General features: G+C 44.9%; 1 protein-coding gene across 7 annotated transcripts in view; it reads right to left on the bottom strand.

Annotated features, from left to right (window-relative positions):
- Positions 1 to 5,543: 5,543 nt before the first annotated feature.
- LOC115127490 (septin-9-like) overlaps positions 5,544 to 23,827 on the bottom strand; it is a 197,642-nt gene continuing 179,358 nt past the window's right edge. For all 7 annotated transcript variants that reach the window (XM_065010505.1, XM_065010508.1, XM_065010506.1 and 4 more), the window contains 3 exons: positions 22,887 to 22,983; positions 6,817 to 6,868; positions 5,544 to 6,533 (listed from right to left, as the gene is read on the bottom strand). In XM_065010505.1, coding sequence (XP_064866577.1) covers positions 6,392 to 6,533; positions 6,817 to 6,868; positions 22,887 to 22,983 — 291 coding nt within the window. In that variant the 3' untranslated portion in view covers positions 5,544 to 6,391. The remainder of the gene's footprint in view (positions 6,534 to 6,816; positions 6,869 to 22,886; positions 22,984 to 23,827) is intronic.

Raw genomic sequence — 23,827 nt, 5'->3', positions numbered from 1 at the left:
GCTACACACACTCTTCCCAGGCACGTGAACCACATTCTGACCAGTAACCAAGACAGACAGTTGTGCCGTTTAGGTTGCAAAATAGCTGGGAAGAGATTTTCGATGTACTGATTTCATGGCACGTGGTTTATGAATTGACACACAAAATGACACTGGATTCAAAACGTAATTTAATTTTTTTTTTAAATTATTATACACACACACAGCTTCATTAGTTAGCACACAGACACACAGCTTCACTAGATAGGACACAGACACACAGTTTGTAACGGTTCTCTTCTTCCTCTGAAGAAGAGGTGTAGCAGGGATCAGACCAAGACGCAGTGTAATTATAATTCATGGCTCTTTTAATAACGAAACTATACATGAAATAGACTACAAAACAAGAAAATGAAAACCCAAAACAGTCCCATGTGGTACAAACACTGACACAGGAGACAACCACCCACAAAACCCAACACAAAACAGGCTACCTAAATATGGTTCCCAATCAGAGACAATGACTAACACCTGCCTCTGATTGAGAACCATATCAGGCCAAACATAGAAATAGACAAACCAGACACACAACATAGAATGCCCACCCAGCTCACATCCTGACCAACACTAAAACAAGGAAAACACACACGAACGATGGTCAGAACGTGACACAGTTTCATTAGTTAGCACACAGAAACACAGCTTTATTGGATAGTACACACACACACAGCTTCATTAGTTAGTACACACACACAGCTTCATTAGATAGTATGCACACACACACAGACACACACACACACAGCTTAATTAGTTAGCACACAGACACACAGCTTCATTAGATAGCACACAGACACACAGCTTCATTAGATAGTATGCACACACACAGCTTCATTAGATAGTACACACACACACACACACACAGCTTCATTAGTTAGCCCACAGACACACAGCTTCATTAGGTAGTACAGACACACTTGCTTCATTAGATAGCACACACACAGCCTCATTAGTTGGTACACAGACACAGCTTCATTAGATAGCACACACACAGCCTCATTAGTTAGTACACAGACACAGCTTCATTAGATAGCACACACACAGCTTAATTAGTTAGTAGACAGACACAGCTTCATTAGATAGCACACACACAGCCTCATTAGTTAGTACACAGACACAGCTTCATTAGATAGCACACACACAGCTTAATTAGTTAGTAGACAGACACAGCTTCATTAGATAGCACACACACAGCTTAATTAGTTAGTAGACAGACACAGCTTAATTAGTTAGTAGACAGACACAGCTTCATTAGATAGCACACACACAGCTTAATTAGTTAGTAGACAGACACACAGCTTTATTGGATAGCACAGACACACTTCATTAGAGAGTATACAGACACACTTGCTTCATTAGATAGCACACACACAGCCTCATTAGTTAGTACACAGACACAGCTTCATTAGTTAGCCCACAGACACACTTGCTTCTTTAGATAGCACACACACAGCCTCATTAGTTAGTACACAGACACAGCTTAATTAGTTAGTAGACAGACACACAGCTTTATTGGATAGCACAGACACACTTCATTAGAGAGTATACAGACACACTTGCTTCATTAATGAAGGTCATTTCTCATTAGACCTGGGCTGCACAACGCTGGATGTCTGCCAAGAAGACCAGTGAAGGATGAGAGACGAAGGGGGAAGGTTGGTGAAGGATTGCAGCTGCTCTACCCCTCTCCCTTTCACTTTATTTCTTGCTCTCTTTGCTCGTTTGCTGTTTAGGGAGAGTTTGACAGGGGTGTGTGAGTACAATACTGTATGTGGGGGTCTGGATCTTAAACTAGTGGGTCGGTTGGGGGTGGCCGGGCGAGGTTTGCAATGGTCGCGGGCAACGGGTACTGGCATGTCTGCTAATGCCAAGGGGAGGCGCCATTTTGAATAAGAAGTCTCCCTCTCTTCATTTTGAAGACTGGGGGAAAGAGGGGGAATTGCACCCACTCTCTCGTGCACACACACAATCAAATATACATATAGTGATGGAACCATGTGTTTTTTGGAGTCTCAGAAGTAGGAGATATTTACCTTGTAAACCTGGAGGAAAATAGATGTTTAGACCTATGGGTTAACATGATTTACATCCTATATATGTTCAATTAACACCACTGTGAAACACAGCCCTGGTGTAGCAGCACGGTTCACCAGCTCTCATTAGAAAGTGTGATAAATTGTGGGTGAGTTGCTGAGGGATTAGTACCTGTTACCTCTGTCCCTCTGCAGCCACTAACTCTAACACGCTAGCCACTCCTTTTCTGTCACTTCCATTAGCATCTCCTCTTAGCTTCACAGACCCGATGTCTGCAGCTCCTCTACAGATCGATCCTGGGGCTGGCTTGTCAGGAACGCTGGGCCGCTCAGTAACTGTGGGCCCTTCATTGGCTCCTTCATTTCATTGTGGGTAACATGCACTCTTAGGACTTCTGGTAATTAGTGTAAATGCAATTCAGCCGTGCAACACGAGGCAGCGATATCGCTTACTACTGGCTAATCAAAAACAGGCTAATGGCAATTAAAAGGCTCCTATGTGTGAATTAAATCTGCAGCTAGATGGTACTAGATCAGTAATGCAGTCAATAGTTCTATACAACTTTTCATATAAACAACTTACCAGTTTCATCAAGTTTGAAAATCAAACTTTTTCTCACATGTGTACCATGAGGAATAAGCGTGATCAGAAAATGGCTGACTGCCAGACACCTGACAGATTCTGCTATCATTCACTCTCATTAAAAATGTCTATTGATGGTTGACATCTAGTGGAACCCCTAGGCAGTGCAACATCATTAATATTTAATCATATATTAATCATTAATAAGGGGATTTCATTGGGGACTCATTGGTGAATACATACAAAGCTCAGATTTCTCACTTCCTGTTTTGATTTCTCCTCAGGATTTTGCTTGCCATATGAATTCTGTTATACTCAGACATCATTTAAACAGTTTTAGAAACTTTAGAGTGTTTTATATCCAATACGAATAATAATATGCATATATTAGCAACTAAGATTGAGGAGCAGGCCGTTTACTTTGGGAAACTTATTCATCCAAGATACTCAATACTGCCCCCCCTGCCATAAGTTAAGAGCATAAAAATATATACAAATCTTATGAAGTATGCAAAAAATATAAAGGTCTAATTTAACGACGTAACAGTTGAAAAAGGAGGAGAAATTGACAAGGAAATGACTATATACAACTTTCATCTTTATTTCTTGAAAATAACACGATATCAAAAGGTAAATTCTGTTATTATTAATACCAGTACAAACATGTATCTGACAATGAATATACAGGACAGAGCATGACGACGATGATGTTTGGAAGTTGAGGATTATAGTTTGAAACTGAAACACATAAAACCTTTAAACACCACATATTACTGTTACTGGTTGATATCCAAGAAACGGCAAGAGAGAACAAGAGAAAAGAAAGTGGGAGAAAGAGAGAGAACTTAGAGTTTTTAAGGAGGACTTTAGTTTCAGGGTGCACAGTCTGATATAAAGAGACTTGATAACAAGGAAATGTCTTCTGCTGTGGTGATTGGCACCAGCCAGCACATCAGTAATAGGACAAGGAGTTTTCCAGACTATTTGGCCTGACCAGGAAAAACTCAGGTCCCTGGTTATAGGCTATGGAGGTTTATCCTGGTCAGGTCACATGGTCTGGAAAAACTCAGGGCCTTAATTGTCACGGTTGTCCTTCCAGTTTAAAAGCATGTGCTAGCGGACAGTCTCCAATAAATAAAAGGCAATAGTGTTGTCCAAGGCACAGAGACATGGCACATAGCTAGGACCAGGAGTTTTTCCTAAACACTTGACATGGGCAGTAGAAACTGATTTAGTGTTCTCTGCTCAGGACAACGACCATGTGTGGATGAGTGGGTGGGTGGTACACTTCTTATCTTTCTAATGTGCATAAATACTATTTATTTTAAATCACTCTTTAAACATCTGTATATAAAAAAACACCCCAAAATGACATCTATTATTTGGAATTGAAAAGGCACTGAGGGCATTTTGAAATCTATTTTCTGACAGTAATACCTGTACGACGACGCAGCCATGTAAAAATAACAATTACCACAATAGTATGAGGGATATGTATCGCTGTACTGTCACCAGCCCAAGGCTTAAAGCACTGGCTCCTCAATGACAACAGGAGAGTGTTCCCCTCACTCTGCATCATACACGTGTAGGACCAGGAGTTTCCTGACCATGTGACTTTACCAGGAAAAACTCATGGTCCTAGTTACAGTCTATAACGACGATTCAGAGAAAACCCCAGTTACAGCCTATAACAACGACTCAAAGACCCTAGTTACAGTCTATAACAACGACTCAAAGACCCTAGTTACAGCCTATAACAACGACTCAAAGACCCTAGTTACAGCCTATAACAACGACTCAAAGACCCTAGTTACAGTCTATAACAACGACTCAAAGACCCTAGTTACAGCCTATAACAACGACTCAAAGACCCTAGTTACAGTCTATAACAACGACTCAAAGACCCTAGTTACAGCCTATAACAACGACTCAAAGACCCTAGTTACAGCCTATAACAACGACTCAAAGACCCTAGTTACAGTCTATAACAACGACTCAAAGACCCTAGTTACAGTCTAGTCTATAAGTCTAACGACTCAAAGACCCTAGTTACAGTCTATAACAACGACTCAAAGACCCTAGTTACAGTCTATAACAACGACTCAAAGACCCTAGTTACAGCCTATAACAACGACTCAAAGACCCTAGTTACAGCCTATAACAACGACTCAAAGACCCTAGTTACAGTCTATAACAACGACTCAAAGACCCTAGTTACAGCCTATAACAACGACTCAAAGACCCTAGTTACAGTCGATAACAACGACTCAAAGACCGTAGTTACAGTCGATAACAACGACTCAAAGACCCTAGTTACAGTCGATAACAACGACTCAAAGACCCTAGTTACAGCCTATAACAACGACTCAAAGACCCTAGTTACAGTCGATAACAACGACTCAAAGACCCTAGTTACAGCCTATAACAACGACTCAAAGACCGTAGTTACAGCCTATAACAACGACTCAGAGAAGACTGTAGTTACAGTCTATAACAACGACTCAGAGAAGACTGTAGTTACAGTCTATAACGACGACTCAGAGAAGACCCTAGTTACGGTCTATAACGACAACTCAGAGAAGACCCTAGTTACAGTCTATAACTATGGCTGAGAACGTCCTAGTTACAGGCTGTTACAAGGGCCCAAGGTTTTTTCTGGTCAGTTCAAGTTATGGGGAAAAACTCCTGGCCCTACAGATGTGTCGACGATGTCCACTAGACTCAAAACCTCCAGTCCACCCCGACATTAAGTAACCCTGACATTATGCAATCCTGACCAATCCAACAGCATTATCAACTTCCATCACAATGAAACACTCCCCATTCACCATCTTCAACTGACCCCTCTCGGACATCATCAAACAGAACTCTGACAAATGAATCAACTGCCATAGAATGAATAGATTTTATTTCTGTGTGTCATACTTCTAAATACTTAGCTGAATATCTGTCCTGTGCCTCTGCTGCTGTCGTGATGGATCCAGTACCACAGTTCTGGGGCCGAGTGTATAAAGCCCCTCAGAGTAGGAGTGCTGATCTAGGCTCAGGTCTCTCTGTCCATGTAATCTAATATCTAAAAGGCAAAACTGATCCCAAATCAGCACTCCTACTGGGAATTAGAGTCCCTCAAGGCTAAACTACTCCCTCTCAAAGGGAACAGAAATAAACACTGTAGAACCTTCAGATAGCAGGTCAAATGAACAATGAATGAAGGATGCATTACAGGGGCTATATTAAAACGGATGAGAAATCAATATTTTACCCAAACAGAAGTTTGAGGGCACTTCTGTCACTGCTTGTATGTAATGGGACTGAAAACACAGTGTTATTTTGTTAACCAACCCGACAGATGAGGGACCTAAAGAACGACAGAATAACTGAAAACACACAGATTAAGGTTGCAGTACATTAATAGTGTTTACTTAGCCTGGTTAAACCTGAATGAATGCAAGTGATAGCTAGCATTTACCCCCCCCTCATGTAGACGTTAGTCAGAGAGACCGGGTTCGAGGGGCAATGCATTGGCATCAACAGTCCATTCTATGCGTCTGTATTTGGCCATTTGGGGGCGATAAGACTACACTCCTCAGTCCCCCCAGTGTGGGTCTTCTCCCTTCTGTAAAAGGGTTTGGCATTGAGAGTGAGTGGAGGGGAGAGAGGGATGGAAGGATAACGGGTTGGAAGGATCGAAGCTCCTTCGGAGGGAAGTGAGGGCTCATGGGACACGGTGGGCAGGGCTCTACATCTCATGGGAGGTCATGTGGTGTTGGGGGAGGCCGTTGGCATGGGCGACGGCGGTGTTGTTTTCGTTGAGGCGGCGGACGCGGTACACCTCATAGTGGATGCTGCTGGTGATGTCCTTGATGTTCTCCATGTGGGTCCTGACAGGGGAGAGATGGGGCTAGTTAGACATCAGCTGAGGTCAACAGAGAGATAGTTAGACATCAGCTGAGGTCCACAGAGAGATAGTTAGACATCAGCTGAGGTCAACAGAGAGATAGTTAGACATCAGCTGAGGTCAATATAAGGGGTTGTAATGATAAATGACACACAGACTGATTTACAGACAAACATACACACACAGACTGACAAAGACACATTGTTCAGAAACACATTATCATACTCACACACACATTCACATACAACACACACGTAGATATTTACCTAATCAGTAGATCCCGCAAATAGGCAAACTCACAATGAGCAATGTTCTCAACTGCAGAAAGGAGAGAGAAGACACATGGTAAGCACCTCACAAGGTCAAATCAGACACCAACACACACTGATGCAGTTCTCCACTACCCCACTACATAGAACTAGTGAGAACAGTGGAGAGAGAGAGAACTAGTGAGAACAGTGGAGAGAGAGAGAACTAGTGAGAACAGTGGAGAGAGAGAGGGAGAGAACGAGTGAAAACAGTGGAGAAAGAGAGAGAGAGAAAGAAGGAGTGAAAACAGTGGAGAAAGAAGGAGTGAAAACAGTGGAGAGAGAGAGAGAGAACTAGTGAAAACAGTGGAGAGAGAGAGAGAACTAGTGAAAACAGTGGAGAGAGAGAGAGAGAGAAAACAGTGGAGGAGAGAGAGAACTAGTGGAGAGAGAGAACTAGTGAAAACAGTGGAGAGAGAGAGAGAAAACTAGTGGAGAGAGAGAGAGAGAACTAGTGAAAACAGTGGAGAGAGAGAGAGAGACTAGTGAAAACAGTGGAGAGAGAGAGAGAACTAGTGAAAACAGTGGAGAGAGAGAGAGAACTAGTGAAAACAGTGGAGAGAGAGAGAGAACTAGTGAAAACAGTGGAGAGAGAGAGAGAACTAGTGAAAACAGTGGAGAGAGAGAGAACTAGTGAAAACAGTGGAGAGAGAGAGAGAAAACAGTGGAGAGAGAGAGAACTCGAAAACAGTGGAGAAGTGGAGAGAGAGAACTCGTGAAAACAGTGGAGAGAGAGAGAGAGAACTCGTGAAAACAGTGGAGAGAGAGAGAGAGAACTCGTGAAAACAGTGGAGAGAGAGAGAGGAACTCGTGAAAACAGTGGAGAGAGAGAGGAACTCGTGAAAACAGTGGAGAGAGAGAGAACTCGTGAAAACAGTGGAGAGAGAGAGAAGAGAGAGAGAACTCGTGAAAACAGTGGAGAGAGAGAGAACTCGTGAAAACAGTGGAGAGAGAGAGAACTCGTGAAAACAGTGGAGAGAGAGAACTCGTGAAAACAGTGGAGAGAGAGAGAGAACTCGTGAAAACAGTGGAGAGAGAGAGAACGAGTGAAAACAGTGAAGAGAGAGAGAACGAGTGAAAACAGTGAAGAGAGAGAGAACGAGTGAAAACAGTGGAGAGAGAGAACGAGTGAAAACAGAGAGAGAGAGAGAGAGAGAGAGAGAGAGAGAGAAACTAGTTAATGCTGATGCCTGAACAAATCCTGTCTGTCTAACAAGACAGTGAGACGCCACCGGCCACTGGATGATGCGTGTCTGAATTCTAGATAATATCACAGGTCTATGGGCCACCATCAGAACCTGCCACTGGATGATGTGTGTCTGAATTCTAGATAATATCACAGGTCTACAGGCCACCATCAGAACCTGCCACTGGATGATGTGTGTCTGAATTCTAGATAATATCACAGGTCTATAGGCCACCATCAGAACCTGCCACTGGATGATGTGTGTCTGAATTCTAGATAATATCACAGGTCTATAGGCCACCATCAGAACCTGCCACTGGATGATGAATTCTAGATAATATCACAGGTCTATAGGCCACCATCAGAACCTGCCACTGGATGATGTGTGTCTGAATTCTAGATAATATCACAGGTCTATGGGCCACCATCAGAACCTGCCACTGGATGATGTGTGTCTGAATTCTAGATAATATCACAGGTCTATAGGCCACCATCAGAACCTGCCACTGGATGATGCGTGTCTGAATTCTAGATAATATCACAGGTCTATAGGCCACAAGGTGAAAGCACCAATTTGTAAGTCGCTCTGGATAAGAGCGTCTGCTAAATGACTTAAATGTAAATGTAAATCAGAACCTGCCACTGGATGATGCGTGTCTGAATTCTAGATAATATCACAGGTCTATGGGCCACCATCAGAACCTGCCACTGGATGATGTGTGTCTGAATTCTAGATAATATCACAGGTCTATGGGCCACCATCAGAACCTGCCACTGGATGATGCGTGTCTGAATTCTAGATAATATCACAGGTCTATAGGCCACCATCAGAACCTGCCACTGGATGATGCGTGTCTGAATTCTAGATAATATCACAGGTCTATAGGCCACCATCAGAACCTGCCACTGGATGATGCGTGTCTGAATTCTAGATAATATCACAGGTCTATGGGCCACCATCAGAACCTGCCACTGGATGATGCGTGTCTGAATTCTAGATAATATCACAGGTCTATAGGCCACCATCAGAACCTGCCACTGGATGATGCGTGTCTGAATTCTAGATAATATCACAGGTCTATGGGCCACCATCAGAACCTGCCACTGGATGATGCGTGTCTGAATTCTAGATAATATCACAGGTCTATAGGCCACCATCAGAACCTGCCACTGGATGATGCGTGTCTGAATTCTAGATAATATCACAGGTCTATGGGCCACCATCAGAACCTGCCACTGGATGATGCGTGTCTGAATTCTAGATAATATCACAGGTCTATAGGCCACCATCAGAACCTGCCACTGGATGATGCGTGTCTGAATTCTAGATAATATCACAGGTCTATAGGCCACCATCAGAACCTGCCACTGGATGATGTGTGTCTGAATTCTAGATAATATCACAGGTCTATGGGCCACCATCAGAACCTGCCACTGGATGACTTCCGGCGCCGACTGAGATGGCCGCCTCGCTTCGCGTTCCTAGGAAACTATGCAGTTTTTTGTTTTTTTACGTGTTATTTCTTACATTAGTACCCCAGGTCATCTTAGGTTTCATTACATACAGTCGAGAAGAACTACTGAATATAAGATCAGCGCCAACTCACCATCAGTACGACCAAGAATATGTTTTCCGCGACGCGGATCCGGTGTTCTGCCTTACAAACAGGACAACGGAATGGATCGCATGCAGCGACCCAAGGAAACGACTCCGAAAAAGAGGGAAACGAGGCGGTGTTCTGGTCAGACTCCGAAAAAGGGCACATCGCGCACCACTCCCCAGCATTCTTCTTGCCAATGTCCAGTCTCTTGACAACAAGGTTGACGAAATCCGAGCAAGGGTAGCATTCCAGAGGGACATCAGAGACTGCAACGTTCTCTGCTTCACAGAAACATGGCTTACTGGGAAGACGCTATCCGACGCGGTGCAGCCAACGGGTTTCTCCACGCATCGCGCCGACAGAAACAAACATCTTTCTGGTAAGAAGAGTGGCGGGGGCGTATGCCTCATGACTAACGAGACATGGTGTGATGAAGGAAACATACAGGAACTCAAATCCTTCTGTTCACCTGATTTAGAATTCCTCACAATCAAATGTAGACCGCATTATCTTCCAAGAGAATTCTCCTCGATTATAATCACAGCCGTATATATCCCCCCCCAAGCAGACACATCGATGGCTCTGAACAAACTTTATTTAACTCTTTGCAAACTGGAAACCATTTATCAGGAGGCTGCATTCATTGTAGCTGGGGATTTTAACAAAGCTAATCTGAAAACAAGACTCCCTAAATTTTACCAGCATATCGATTGCGCAACCAGGGGTGGTAAAACCTTGGATCATTGTTACTCTAACTTCCGCGACGCATATAAGGCCCTGCCCCGCCCCTTTCGGAAAAGCTGACCACGACTCCATTTTGCTGATCCCTGCCTACAGGCAGAAACTAAAACAAGAGGCTCCCACGCTGAGGTCTGTCCAACGCTGGTCAGACCAAGCTGACACCACACTCCAAGACTGCTTCCATCACGTGGACTGGGACATGTTTCGATTAAGGCCAGATGGAAATATTGACGAATACGCTGATTCGGTGTGCGAGTTCATTAGAACGTGCGTCCGAAGATGTCGTTCCCATAGCAACGATAAAAACATTCCCAAACCAGAAACCGTGGATTGATGGCAGCATTCGTGTGAAACTGAAAGCGCGAACCACTGCTTTTAATCAGGGCAAGGTGTCTGGTAATATGTCCGAATATAAACAATGCAGCTATTCCTCCGCAAGGCTATTAAACAAGCTAAGCGTCAGTACAGAGACAAAGTGGAATCTCAATTCAATGGCTCAGACACAAGAGGCATGTGGCAGGGTGTACAGTCAATCACGGACTACAAGAAGAAACCCAGCCCAGTCACGGACCAGGATGTCTTGCTCCCAGGCAGACTAAATAACTTTTTGCCCGCTTTGAGGACAATACATTGCCACTGACACGGCCTGCAACGAAAACATGCGGTCTCTCCTTCACTGCAGCCGAGGTGAGTAAGACATTTAAACGTGTTAACCCTCGCAAGGCTGCAGGCCCAGACGGCATCCCCAGCCGCGCCCTCAGAGCATGCGCAGACCAGCTGGCCGGTGTGTTTACGGACATATTCAATCAATCCCTATACCAGTCTGCTGTTCCCACATGCTTCAAGAGGGCCACCATTGTTCCTGTTCCCAAGAAAGCTAAGGTAACTGAGCTAAACGACTACCGCCCGTAGCACTCACTTCCGTCATCATGAAGTGCTTTGAGAGACTAGTCAAGGACCATATCACCTCCACCCTACCGGACACCCTAGACCCACTCCAATTTGCTTACCGCCCAAATAGGTCCACAGACGATGCAATCTCAACCACACTGCACACTGCCCTAACCCACCTGGACAAGAGGAATACCTATGTGAGAATGCTGTTCATCGACTACAGCTCGGCATTCAACACCATAATACCCTCCAAGCTCGTCATCAAGCTCGAGACCCTGGGTCTCGACCCCGCCCTGTGCAACTGGGTTCTGGACTTCCTGACGGGCCGCCCCCAGGTGGTGAGGGTAGGCAACAACATCTCCTCCCCGCTGATCCTCAACACGGGGCCCCACAAGGGTGCGTTCTGAGCCCTCTCCTGTACTCCCTGTTCACCCACGACTGCGTGGCCATGCACGCCTCCAACTCAATCATCAAGTTTGCGGACGACACAACAGTGGTAGGCTTGATTACCAACAACGACGAGACGGCCTACAGGGAGGAGGTGAGGGCCCTCGGAGTGTGGTGTCAGGAAAATAACCTCACACTCAACGTCAACAAAACTAAGGAGATGATTGTGGACTTCAGGAAACAGCAGAGGGAACACCCCCTATCCACATCGATGGATCAGTAGTGGAGAGGGTAGCAAGTTTTAAGTTCCTCGGCATACACATCACAGACAAACTGAATTGGTCCACTCACACTGACAGCGTCGTGAAGAAGGCGCAGCAGCGCCTCTTCAACCTCAGGAGGCTGAAGAAATTCGGCTTGTCACCAAAAGCACTCACAAACTTCTACAGATGCACAATCGAGAGCATCCTGGCGGGCTGTATCACCGCCTGGTACGGCAACTGCTCCGCCCTCAACCGTAAGGCTCTCCAGAGGGTAGTGAGGTCTGCACAACGCATCACCGGGGCAAACTACCTGCCCTCCAGGACACCTACACCACCCGATGTTACAGGAAGGCCATAAAGATCATCAAGGACATCAACCACCCGAACCACTGCCTGTTCACCCCGCTATCATCCAGAAGGCGAGGTCAGTACAGGTGCATCAAAGCTGGGACCGAGAGACTGAAAAACAGCTTCTATCTCAAGGCCATCAGACTGTTAAACAGCCACCACTAACATTGAGTGGCTGCTGCCAACACACTGTCATTGACACTGACCCAACTCCAGCCACTTTAATAATGGGAAATGATGTAAATATATCACTAGCCACTTTAAACAATGCTACCTTATATAATGTTACTTACCCTACATTATTCATCTCATATGCATATGTATATACTGTACTCTAGATCATCGACTGCATTCTTATGTCACTAGCCACTTTAACTATGCCACTTTGTTTACTTTGTCTACATACTCATCTCATATGTATATACTGTACTCGATACCATCTACTGTATGCTGCTCTGTACCATCACTCATTCATATATCCTTATGTACATATTCCTTATCCCCTTACACTGTGTATAAGACAGTAGTTTTGGAATTGTTAGTTAGATTACTTGTTGGTTATCACTGCATTGTCGGAACTAGAAGTACAAGCATTTCGCTACACTCGCATTAACATCTGCTAACCATGTGTATGTGACAAATAAAATTTGATTGATTGATTGATTGATGCGTGTCTGAATTCTAGATAATATCACAGGTCTATAGGCCACCATCAGAACCTGCCACTGGATGATGTGTGTCTGAATTCTAGATAATATCACAGGTCTATGGGCCAACATCAGAACCTGCCACTGGATGATGCGTGTCTGAATTCTAGATAATATCACAGGTCTATAGGCCACCATCAGAACCTGCCACTGGATGATGTGTGTCTGAATTCTAGATAATATCACAGGTCTATAGGCCACCATCAGAACCTGCCACTGGATGATGCGTGTCTGAATTCTAGATAATATCACAGGTCTATAGGCCACAAGGTGAAAGCACCAATTTGTAAGTCCACTGGATGATGTGTCTCTGGTCTATAGGCCATAAGAACCTGCTACTGGATGATGACTTAAATGTAAATCACAGGTCTAAGGCCATCAGAACCTGCCACTGGATGATGCGTGTCTGAATTCTAGATAATATCACAGGTCTATGGGCCACCATCAGAACCTGCCACTGGATGATGTGTGTCTGAATTCTAGATAATATCACAGGTCTATAGGCCACCATCAGAACCTGCCACTGGATGATGCCACTGTGTCTGAATTCTAGATAATATCACAGGTCTATGGGCCACCATCAGAACCTGCCACTGGATGATGCGTGTCTGAATTCTAGATAATATCACAGGTCTATAGGCCACCATCAGAACCTGCCACTGGATGATGATGTGTCTGAATTCTAGATAATATCACAGGTCTATAGGCCACCATCAGAACCTGCCACTGGATGATGCGTGTCTGAATTCTAGATAATATCACAGGTCTATGGGCCACCATCAGAACCTGCCACTGGATGATGCGTGTCTGAATTCTAGATAATATCACAGGTCTATAGGCCACCATCAGAACCTGCCACTGGATGATGCGTGTCTGAATTCTAGATAATATCACAGGTCTATGGGCCACCATCAGAACCTGCCACTGGATGATGCGTGTCTGAATTCTAGATAATATCACAGGTCTATAGGCCACCATCAGAACCTGCCACTGGATGATGCGTGTCTGAATTCTAGATAATATCACAGGTCTATGGGCCACCATCAGAACCTGCCACTGGATGATGCGTGTCTGAATTCTAGATAATATCACAGGTCTATAGGCCACCATCAGAACCTGCCACTGGATGATGCGTGTCTGAATTCTAGATAATATCACAGGTCTATAGGCCACCATCAGAACCTGCCACTGGATGATGTGTGTCTGAATTCTAGATAATATCACAGGTCTATGGGCCACCATCAGAACCTGCCACTGGATGACTTCCGGCGCCGACTGAGATGGCCGCCTCGCTTCGCGTTCCTAGGAAACTATGCAGTTTTTTGTTTTTTTTACGTGTTATTTCTTACATTAGTACCCCAGGTCATCTTAGGTTTCATTACATACAGTCGAGAAGAACTACTGAATATAAGATCAGCGCCAACTCACCATCAGTACGACCAAGAATATGTTTTCCGCGACGCGGATCCGGTGTTCTGCCTTACAAACAGGACAACGGAATGGATCGCATGCAGCGACCCAAGGAAACGACTCGAAAAAGAGGGAAACGAGGCGGTGTTCTGGTCAGACTCGAAAAAGGGCACATCGCGCACCACTCCCCAGCATTCTTCTTGCCAATGTCCAGTCTCTTGACAACAAGGTTGACGAAATCCGAGCAAGGGTAGCATTCCAGAGGACATCAGAGACTGCAACGTTCTCTGCTTCACAGAAACATGGCTTACTGGGAAGACGCTATCCGACGCGGTGCAGCCAACGGGTTTCTCCACGCATCGCGCCGACAGAAACAAACATCTTTCTGGTAAGAAGAGTGGCGGGGGCGTATGCCTCATGACTAACGAGACATGGTGTGATGAAGGAAACATACAGGAACTCAAATCCTTCTGTTCACCTGATTTAGAATTCCTCACAATCAAATGTAGACCGCATTATCTTCCAAGAGAATTCTCCTCGATTATAATCACAGCCGTATATATCCCCCCCCAAGCAGACACATCGATGGCTCTGAACAAACTTTATTTAACTCTTTGCAAACTGGAAACCATTTATCAGGAGGCTGCATTCATTGTAGCTGGGGATTTTAACAAAGCTAATCTGAAAACAAGACTCCCTAAATTTTACCAGCATATCGATTGCGCAACCAGGGGTGGTAAAACCTTGGATCATTGTTACTCTAACTTCCGCGACGCATATAAGGCCCTGCCCCGCCCCCCTTTCGGAAAAGCTGACCACGACTCCATTTTGCTGATCCCTGCCTACAGGCAGAAACTAAAACAAGAGGCTCCCACGCTGAGGTCTGTCCAACGCTGGTCAGACCAAGCTGACACCACACTCCAAGACTGCTTCCATCACGTGGACTGGGACATGTTTCGTATTGCGTCAGATGGAAATATTGACGAATACGCTGATTCGGTGTGCGAGTTCATTAGAACGTGCGTCGAAGATGTCGTTCCCATAGCAACGATAAAAACATTCCCAAACCAGAAACCGTGGATTGATGGCAGCATTCGTGTGAAACTGAAAGCGCGAACCACTGCTTTTAATCAGGGCAAGGTGTCTGGTAATATGTCCGAATATAAACAATGCAGCTATTCCCTCCGCAAGGCTATTAAACAAGCTAAGCGTCAGTACAGAGACAAAGTGGAATCTCAATTCAATGGCTCAGACACAAGAGGCATGTGGCAGGGTGTACAGTCAATCACGGACTACAAGAAGAAACCCAGCCCAGTCACGGACCAGGATGTCTTGCTCCCAGGCAGACTAAATAACTTTTTTGCCCGCTTTGAGGACAATACATTGCCACTGACACGGCCTGCAACGAAAACATGCGGTCTCTCCTTCACTGCAGCCGAGGTGAGTAAGACATTTAAACGTGTTAACCCTCGCAAGGCTGCAGGCCCAGACGGCATCCCCAGCCGCGCCCTCAGAGCATGCGCAGACCAGCTGGCCGGTGTGTTTACGGACATATTCAATCAATCCCTATACCAGTCTGCTGTTCCCACATGCTTCAAGAGGGCCACCATTGTTCCTGTTCCCAAGAAAGCTAAGGTAACTGAGCTAAACGACTACCGCCCCGTAGCACTCACTTCCGTCATCATGAAGTGCTTTGAGAGACTAGTCAAGGACCATATCACCTCCACCCTACCGGACACCCTAGACCCACTCCAATTTGCTTACCGCCCAAATAGGTCCACAGACGATGCAATCTCAACCACACTGCACACTGCCCTAACCCACCTGGACAAGAGGAATACCTATGTGAGAATGCTGTTCATCGACTACAGCTCGGCATTCAACACCATAGTACCCTCCAAGCTCGTCATCAAGCTCGAGACCCTGGGTCTCGACCCCGCCCTGTGCAACTGGGTTCTGGACTTCCTGACGGGCCGCCCCCAGGTGGTGAGGGTAGGCAACAACATCTCCTCCCGCTGATCCTCAACACGGGGCCCCACAAGGGTGCGTTCTGAGCCCTCTCCTGTACTCCCTGTTCACCCACGACTGCGTGGCCATGCACGCCTCCAACTCAATCATCAAGTTTGCGGACGACACAACAGTGGTAGGCTTGATTACCAACAACGACGAGACGGCCTACAGGGAGGAGGTGAGGGCCCTCGGAGTGTGGTGTCAGGAAAATAACCTCACACTCAACGTCAACAAAACTAAGGAGATGATTGTGGACTTCAGGAAACAGCAGAGGAACACCCCCTATCCACATCGATGGATCAGTAGTGGAGAGGGTAGCAAGTTTTAAGTTCCTCGGCATACACATCACAGACAAACTGAATTGGTCCACTCACACTGACAGCGTCGTGAAGAAGGCGCAGCAGCGCCTCTTCAACCTCAGGAGGCTGAAGAAATTCGGCTTGTCACCAAAAGCACTCACAAACTTCTACAGATGCACAATCGAGAGCATCCTGGCGGGCTGTATCACCGCCTGGTACGGCAACTGCTCCGCCCTCAACCGTAAGGCTCTCCAGAGGGTAGTGAGGTCTGCACAACGCATCACCGGGGCAAACTACCTGCCCTCCAGGACACCTACACCACCCGATGTTACAGGAAGGCCATAAAGATCATCAAGGACATCAACCACCCGAACCACTGCCTGTTCACCCCGCTATCATCCAGAAGGCGAGGTCAGTACAGGTGCATCAAAGCTGGGACCGAGAGACTGAAAAACAGCTTCTATCTCAAGGCCATCAGACTGTTAAACAGCCACCACTAACATTGAGTGGCTGCTGCCAACACACTGTCATTGACACTGACCCAACTCCAGCCACTTTAATAATGGGAAATGATGTAAATATATCACTAGCCACTTTAAACAATGCTACCTTATATAATGTTACTTACCCTACATTATTCATCTCATATGCATATGTATATACTGTACTCTAGATCATCGACTGCATTCTTATGTCACTAGCCACTTTAACTATGCCACTTTGTTTACTTTGTCTACATACTCATCTCATATGTATATACTGTACTCGATACCATCTACTGTATGCTGCTCTGTACCATCACTCATTCATATATCCTTATGTACATATTCCTTATCCCCTTACACTGTGTATAAGACAGTAGTTTTGGAATTGTTAGTTAGATTACTTGTTGGTTATCACTGCATTGTCGGAACTAGAAGTACAAGCATTTCGCTACACTCGCATTAACATCTGCTAACCATGTGTATGTGACAAATAAAATTTGATTGATTGATTGATTGATGCGTGTCTGAATTCTAGATAATATCACAGGTCTATAGGCCACCATCAGAACCTGCCACTGGATGATGCGTGTCTGAATTCTAGATAATATCACAGGTCTATGGGCCACCATCAGAACCTGCCACTGGATGATGTGTGTCTGAATTCTAGATAATATCACAGGTCTATGGGCCAACATCAGAACCTGCCACTGGATGATGCGTGTCTGAATTCTAGATAATATCACAGGTCTATAGGCCACCATCAGAACCTGCCACTGGATGATGTGTGTCTGAATTCTAGATAATATCACAGGTCTATGGGCCAACATCAGAACCTGCCACTGGATGATGCGTGTCTGAATTCTAGATAATATCACAGGTCTATAGGCCACCATCAGAACCTGCCACTGGATGATGCGTGTCTGAATTCTAGATAATATCACAGGTCTATAGGCCACCATCAGAACCTGCCACTGGATGATGTGTGTCTGAATTCTAGATAATATCACAGGTCTATAGGCCACCATCAGAACCTGCCACTGGATGATGCGTGTCTGAATTCTAGATAATATCACAGGTCTATAGGCCACCATCAGAACCTGCCACTGGATGATGCGTGTCTGAATTCTAGATAATATCACAGGTCTATGGGCCACCATCAGAACCTGCCACTGGATGATGCGTGTCTGAATTCTAGATAATATCACAGGTCTATAGGCCACCATCAGAACCTGCCACTGGATGATGCGTGTCTGAATTCTAGATAATATCACAGGTCTATAGGCCACCATCAGAACCTGCCACTGGATGATGTGTGTCTGAATTCTAGATAATATCACAGGTCTATAGGCCACCATCAGAACCTGCCACTGGATGATGTGTGTCTGAATTCTAGATAATATCACAGGTCTATAGGCCACCATCAGAACCTGCCACTGGATGATGCGTGTCTGAATTCTAGATAATATCACAGGTCTATAGGCCACCATCAGAACCTGCCACTGGATGATGTGTGTCTGAATTCTAGATAATATCACAGGTCTATAGGCCACCATCAGAACCTGCCACTGGATGATGTGTGTCTGAATTCTAGATAATATCACAGGTCTATGGGCCACCATCAGAACCTGCCACTGGATGATGCGTGTCTGAATTCTAGATAATATCACAGGTCTATAGGCCACCATCAGAACCTGCCACTGGATGATGTGTGTCTGAATTCTAGATAATATCACAGGTCTATGGGCCACCATCAGAACCTGCCACTGGATGATGCGTGTCTGAATTCTAGATAATATCACAGGTTTATAGGCCACCATCAGAACCTGCCACTGGATGATGCGTGTCTGAATTCTAGATAATATCACAGGTCTATAGGCCACCATCAGAACCTGCCACTGGATGATGCGTGTCTGAATTCTAGATAATATCACAGGTCTATGGGCCACCATCAGAACCTGCCACTGGATGATGTGTGTCTGAATTCTAGATAATATCACAGGTCTATAGGCCACCATCAGAACCTGCCACTGGATGATGCGTGTCTGAATTCTAGATAATATCACAGGTCTATGGGCCACCATCAGAACCTGCCACTGGATGATGTGTGTCTGAATTCTAGATAATATCACAGGTCTATAGGCCACCATCAGAACCTGCCACTGGATGATGCGTGTCTGAATTCTAGATAATATCACAGGTCTATGGGCCACCATCAGAACCTGCCACTGGATGATGCGTGTCTGAATTCTAGATAATATCACAGGTCTATAGGCCACCATCAGAACCTGCCACTGGATGATGCGTGTCTGAATTCTAGATAATATCACAGGTCTATAGGCCACCATCAGAACCTGCCACTGGATGATGCGTGTCTGAATTCTAGATAATATCACAGGTCTATAGGCCACCATCAGAACCTGCCACTGGATGATGCGTGTCTGAATTCTAGATAATATCACAGGTCTATGGAGGCCACCATCAGAACCTGCCACTGGATGATGCGTGTCTGAATTCTAGATAATATCACAGGTCTATAGGCCACCATCAGAACCTGCCACTGGATGATGCGTGTCTGAATTCTAGATAATATCACAGGTCTATGGGCCACCATCAGAACCTGCCACTGGATGATGTGTGTCTGAATTCTAGATAATATCACAGGTCTATAGGCCACCATCAGAACCTGCCACTGGATGATGCGTGTCTGAATTCTAGATAATATCACAGGTCTATAGGCCACCATCAGAACCTGCCACTGGATGATGCGTGTCTGAATTCTAGATAATATCACAGGTCTATAGGCCACCATCAGAACCTGCCACTGGATGATGCGTGTCTGAATTCTAGATAATATCACAGGTCTATAGGCCACCATCAGAACCTGCCACTGGATGATGCGTGTCTGAATTCTAGATAATATCACAGGTCTATAGGCCACCATCAGAACCTGCCACTGGATGATGCGTGTCTGAATTCTAGATAATATCACAGGTCTATAGGCCACCATCAGAACCTGCCACTGGATGATGCGTGTCTGAATTCTAGATAATATCACAGGTCTATAGGCCACCATCAGAACCTGCCACTGGATGATGCGTGTCTGAATTCTAGATAATATCACAGGTCTATAGGCCACCATCAGAACCTGCCACTGGATGATGCGTGTCTGAATTCTAGATAATATCACAGGTCTATAGGCCACCATCAGAACCTGCCACTGGATGATGCGTGTCTGAATTCTAGATAATATCACAGGTCTATAGGCCACCATCAGAACCTGCCACTGGATGATGCGTGTCTGAATTCTAGATAATATCACAGGTCTATGGGCCACCATCAGAACCTGCCACTGGATGATGTGTGTCTGAATTCTAGATAATATCACAGGTCTATGGGCCACCATCAGAACCTGCCACTGGATGATGTGTGTCTGAATTCTAGATAATATCACAGGTCTATGGGCCACCATCAGAACCTGCCACTGGATGATGTGTGTCTGAATTCTAGATAATATCACAGGTCTATACGCCACCATCAGAACCTGCCACTGGATGATGCGTGTCTGAATTCTAGATAATATCACAGGTCTATAGGCCACCATCAGAACCTGCCACTGGATGATGCGTGTCTGAATTCTAGATAATATCACAGGTCTATAGGCCACCATCAGAACCTGCCACTGGATGATGTGTGTCTGAATTCTAGATAATATCACAGGTCTATAGGCCACCATCAGAACCTGCCACTGGATGATGCGTGTCTGAATTCTAGATAATATCACATGTCTATAGGCCACCATCAGAACCTGCCACTGGATGATGTGTGTCTGAATTCTAGATAATATCACAGGTCTATGGGCCACCATCAGAACCTGCCACTGGATGATGCGTGTCTGAATTCTAGATAATATCACAGGTCTATGGGCCACCATCAGAACCTGCCACTGCAGACACTCTCGGCTTCCTTTGCAGGAAATGAAGGTTTCCTTTAGGGAGGTTTTAATAGAAGTGGAGAAGTAGTCACCTGTCTCAGTCTGATGGTGATGTAATTAAATACATGGTTGAAATGAGATCATTTGAAGTGTGTGATGACATTTTGAAATGGTTTGCATATAGTACTGGTAGTGATGCTTGAAATCACATCTACTACTGAGAGAGACAAGTGAACATCTATGGTTCTAGAAGTATCCGTCCAATAAAAGCCCCCAGACAACACCCCCACTGAGTTTTAGGAGTAGGGGTGTATCTAGTTGTTGACCCCTGGTTCAGACCGATGCTAACCAGGTAACCAGGGGTGTGTGAGTAGAGCACAGTGGAACCCCTCAGACAACATGCCACCAATCCAATGAGTGGCACTTTCAGTGGGGACAGATAGATCTGTCCTGTAGCCTCCCCTCCACCCCTCTGTCACTATGAGACCAGAGGCCTGTACACACTGCAGCCTCTGTAGAGAGGTGTTACATGCTCTGCCTCCCTCTTCCACACAGACACATTGTAGAGCGGTAGTCTCAGCCAGCTGTATGACACAGTCTGTGTCTCTCTGTCTGTCTGGGTTGGGGACGAGTGAAATCATCTGAGGACTAGTCCTCCCCCTCTACTCCTCCCCAAAGCTTCCTTTGTAAATCGGGAGGTGTGGGAACAAAAAGTGAGAGGGGGGGGTGACCTGGGGAGCTCTGAGGTATCAGAACACACTATATATATTTTTGTAACCTTTATTATAAAGCATTGAATGCATATCATCGTATTGTATCTGCGTAGGGGAATAGAGCAGTATAGTAGATGCACTTACAGAAGTTGCAAACATAGGGAAAATGTTGAGTAGCCTAGGGTCCGGGACAAATATGGCCTTTTAGAAACATATTTCACGCAATTCCATATCAATTTACATAGCTGAATCTTTTTTAACACCGCACAAATGATAGAAATGACAGGCTGTACTTTGACAGTGACTAACTGAGAATCTGATAGCAATAAAAATCAATAGCTCAGGCCTAGGTCTGTGGAGACACATTTTGTCCAATATGAGGAGGAAATTATAGTCCTAAAAATTCTTTACAGTTTCAGTGACTCACCCAATGATGCACAGATCACTCACTGGTGATGGCCGATGCACTGGTGCCAAAAGCCACGCCTCTCTCTCTTGTTTTACTTGGACAGATTAGAGACTCCTCTTTTTAGCAGGAGCCATTTGCATTCCAACCTGTGTTTTTGCAGAAGGCTTGTTTTGTCTGCATGCTGTTTATTCACTTAGATTGGCAGCGTCTTCCCAACTGTACGTTATGCTTTGTTATTGGTCTACGCACAATCCACAGCTAGGCAATTTAAAAAAAATAAGCTTTTCATCCTCTGTGGCTAAAGTACAGGCCTTCTAATGGTGTAGTAGGCAGCAGAATTAACAAAGAGGGAACTCTAATGAACTTTGATCGGTTTTAATCACATTTTTACATTGCAAAAAAAGTCCAAAACGGAGAGGTGCCACACTGCCCCTCCCCCCTCAACTCCTTCCGCTCATCTCCTCTGTTTTATTTAGTCTTAACTGGCCGGTGTACATTAATCAAGAAAGGAAAAGTAAAAGAGCTCTTCATAACGTTAGCCTTCATACTGTTAAGGAGAGAGACTACTGCTCAAAGATAAAAAGACAGAGTGCTAAAGCAAAAATGAGAAGCTTGAGAAAGAAGAGAAGCAGGAGGCCATCTACCTTCTATGGTTCCCCACTTTGTCTTCCTTCCCAGAAGCCTCCTGCCGTTGACCTGGTACTCCTGGTCGCTGCCCACCACAGCAAACGGGATCATCTCCTACAGGACAGAAAGAACAGAGACAGACAGGAGGAACAAAGAGACATACCATGAAGAGTCAAATAAACAGACATTTGATATATATTGCAGCAGAGGGACCTAAGTGTAATTTAACCAGGTTATCAACATGGACCTAAGTGTAATTAAACCAGGTTATCAACATGGACATAAGTGTAATTAAACCAGGTTATCAACATGGACCTAAGTGTAATTAAACCAGGTTATCAACATGGACCTAAGTGTAATTAAACCAGGTTATCAACATGGATCAACAGGGACCTAAGTGTAATTTAACTAGGTTATCAACATGGACCTAAGTGTAATTTAACCAGGTTATCAACATGAATCAACAGGGACCTAAGTGTAATTTAACCAGGTTATCAACATGAATCAACAGGGACCTAAGTGTAATTTAACCAGGTTATCAACATGGACCTAAGTGTAATTTAACCAGGTTAGCAACATGGACCTAAGTGTAATTAAACCAGGTTATCAACATGGACCTAAGTGTAATTTAACCAGGTTAGCAACATGGATCAACAGGGACCGAAGTTTAATTTAACCAGGTTATCAACATGGACCTAGGTGTAATTTAACCAGGTTATCAACAGGGACCTAAGTGTAATTTAACCAGGTTATCAACATGGATCAACAGGGACCTAAGTGTAATTTAACCAGGATATCAACATGGATCAACAGGGACCTAAGTGTAATTTAACCAGGTTATCAACAGGGACCTAAGTGTAATTTAACCAGGTTATCAACATGGACCTAAGTGTAATTTAACCAGGTTATCAACATGGATCAACAGGGACCTAAGTGTAATTTAACCAGGATATCAACA

This window comes from Oncorhynchus nerka, linkage group LG26 (assembly GCF_034236695.1).
Source record: "Oncorhynchus nerka isolate Pitt River linkage group LG26, Oner_Uvic_2.0, whole genome shotgun sequence".
Taxonomy (NCBI): Eukaryota; Metazoa; Chordata; class Actinopteri; order Salmoniformes; family Salmonidae; genus Oncorhynchus; species Oncorhynchus nerka.
This window is presented reverse-complemented; position numbering and strand designations above follow the sequence as displayed.